This window comes from Eimeria necatrix, genomic scaffold, assembly GCF_000499385.1.
Source record: "Eimeria necatrix Houghton genomic scaffold, Enh_scaff2371, whole genome shotgun sequence".
NCBI lineage: Eukaryota > Apicomplexa > Conoidasida > Eucoccidiorida > Eimeriidae > Eimeria > Eimeria necatrix.
The window spans coordinates 1-1,207 of record NW_013652952.1 but is presented as its reverse complement, the minus strand read 5'-3'; the positions used below and the strand labels follow the sequence as shown (position 1 = coordinate 1,207).

General features: G+C 53.4%; 1 protein-coding gene across 1 annotated transcript; it reads left to right on the top strand.

The window, feature by feature from the left end:
- Positions 1-413: 413 nt before the first annotated feature.
- ENH_00032280 (hypothetical protein) lies at positions 414-1,207 on the top strand (the record flags this gene model as incomplete). The annotated part of the gene is made up of 1 exon (XM_013580217.1): positions 414-1,207. A coding segment is annotated over one exon (794 nt), but the record flags the coding sequence as incomplete, so codon positions are not given.

Genomic DNA, 1,207 nt, shown 5'->3' with positions numbered 1-1,207 from the left:
ACAGGTTACAAGACGCCAGACGACATTTTTTCCGTAAGCCATACTACGATCTCTTCAATTTCTGAAGGAATCGACCCCTTGAAAATTGCGGGGAAGCCTCGGACTGTCTCTTGCCAGTCTCCAGGCGATCGCCCGCACAAAGAGGGCAGGGCGTTCAGTCACAGATTATCATAGGCCCATTCACAGTTCGTGTCATTTTTTCCAGCGTCTGAGCAACGATTTGTATATGTTTGGTATTCTTCTGTACATTGCACTGATTGTTTCTGTGATATCAATAGTTACAAAGCTTTCTGGGCCTGACCTGGCCTCTCCCACAGTCCCTCGGAGCCTGAAAGCTGGCTTCTGACTTCCGCCGCTCCCACACCCGCCGCTCCTCCCCATTCCGACCAACACCACAACATCATCTGAATGCAATGAGTGCAGGGAAGAGTGGCTCGGGGAGTGCCACCTCCCCTGCGGCTGTCTCCGATAGCCCACAGGCGGCTTCTGGGGGTTCGGGCGACCTGGGGAAAGAAGCAGAAGATGCTCTCCAGGCTCTTTCATTCAAAGTTGAGGAAAACGTGCAATCAGAATATGAAACAAGCCCCACAACAGGCGCTGGAATTTTCGGCGGTGCGTTTCCTGCAAAGGCTCAACGAACGTACTTTGCAGCTGCCATTGCTGGATTTCTAATTATCGTTTTGGCGTGGTCGTTGAGAACAAAAGGCAACATCGAGCCAAATAAGAACCATTTACCTGTTGAAGGAAATACTGCAGTTCCAAGTCTACCAGGACAGGGTGTTGCAACGGGCGCACCAGAGCAACCACCGGGCCCGCAGCAGCCTCAGCTGCAGCCACAACCCGTCACGATTCCACAGCCGCCACCAGTTTTTCAGATTGTGCCGCCTGAGCAACCGCCTCAAGTTGCTCCACCTCCTCCGCCCCCTCAAGAACAGCCGCAAGTAGTGGCAGCGGAGCCAAGCAAGCCAGAGGAGCCAAAAGTTGAGGAGACACCAGTGACGACGAAAGAGAGCCACAAAGAAACGAACCTCGTTGGTGAACAGAAACCTTCACAGACTGAGTGGCCTCCTGCTGCAGGGGGTGGCGAGCCGGGCAACTATGAACCGGAAGATGCAGCAGCACCTACCGCAGATGACCCTGGTGTTGCTGCACATGAAACAACACGGGAAGAAGAAACTGAAGCACCAGCACAAACAGAAGCAGACTT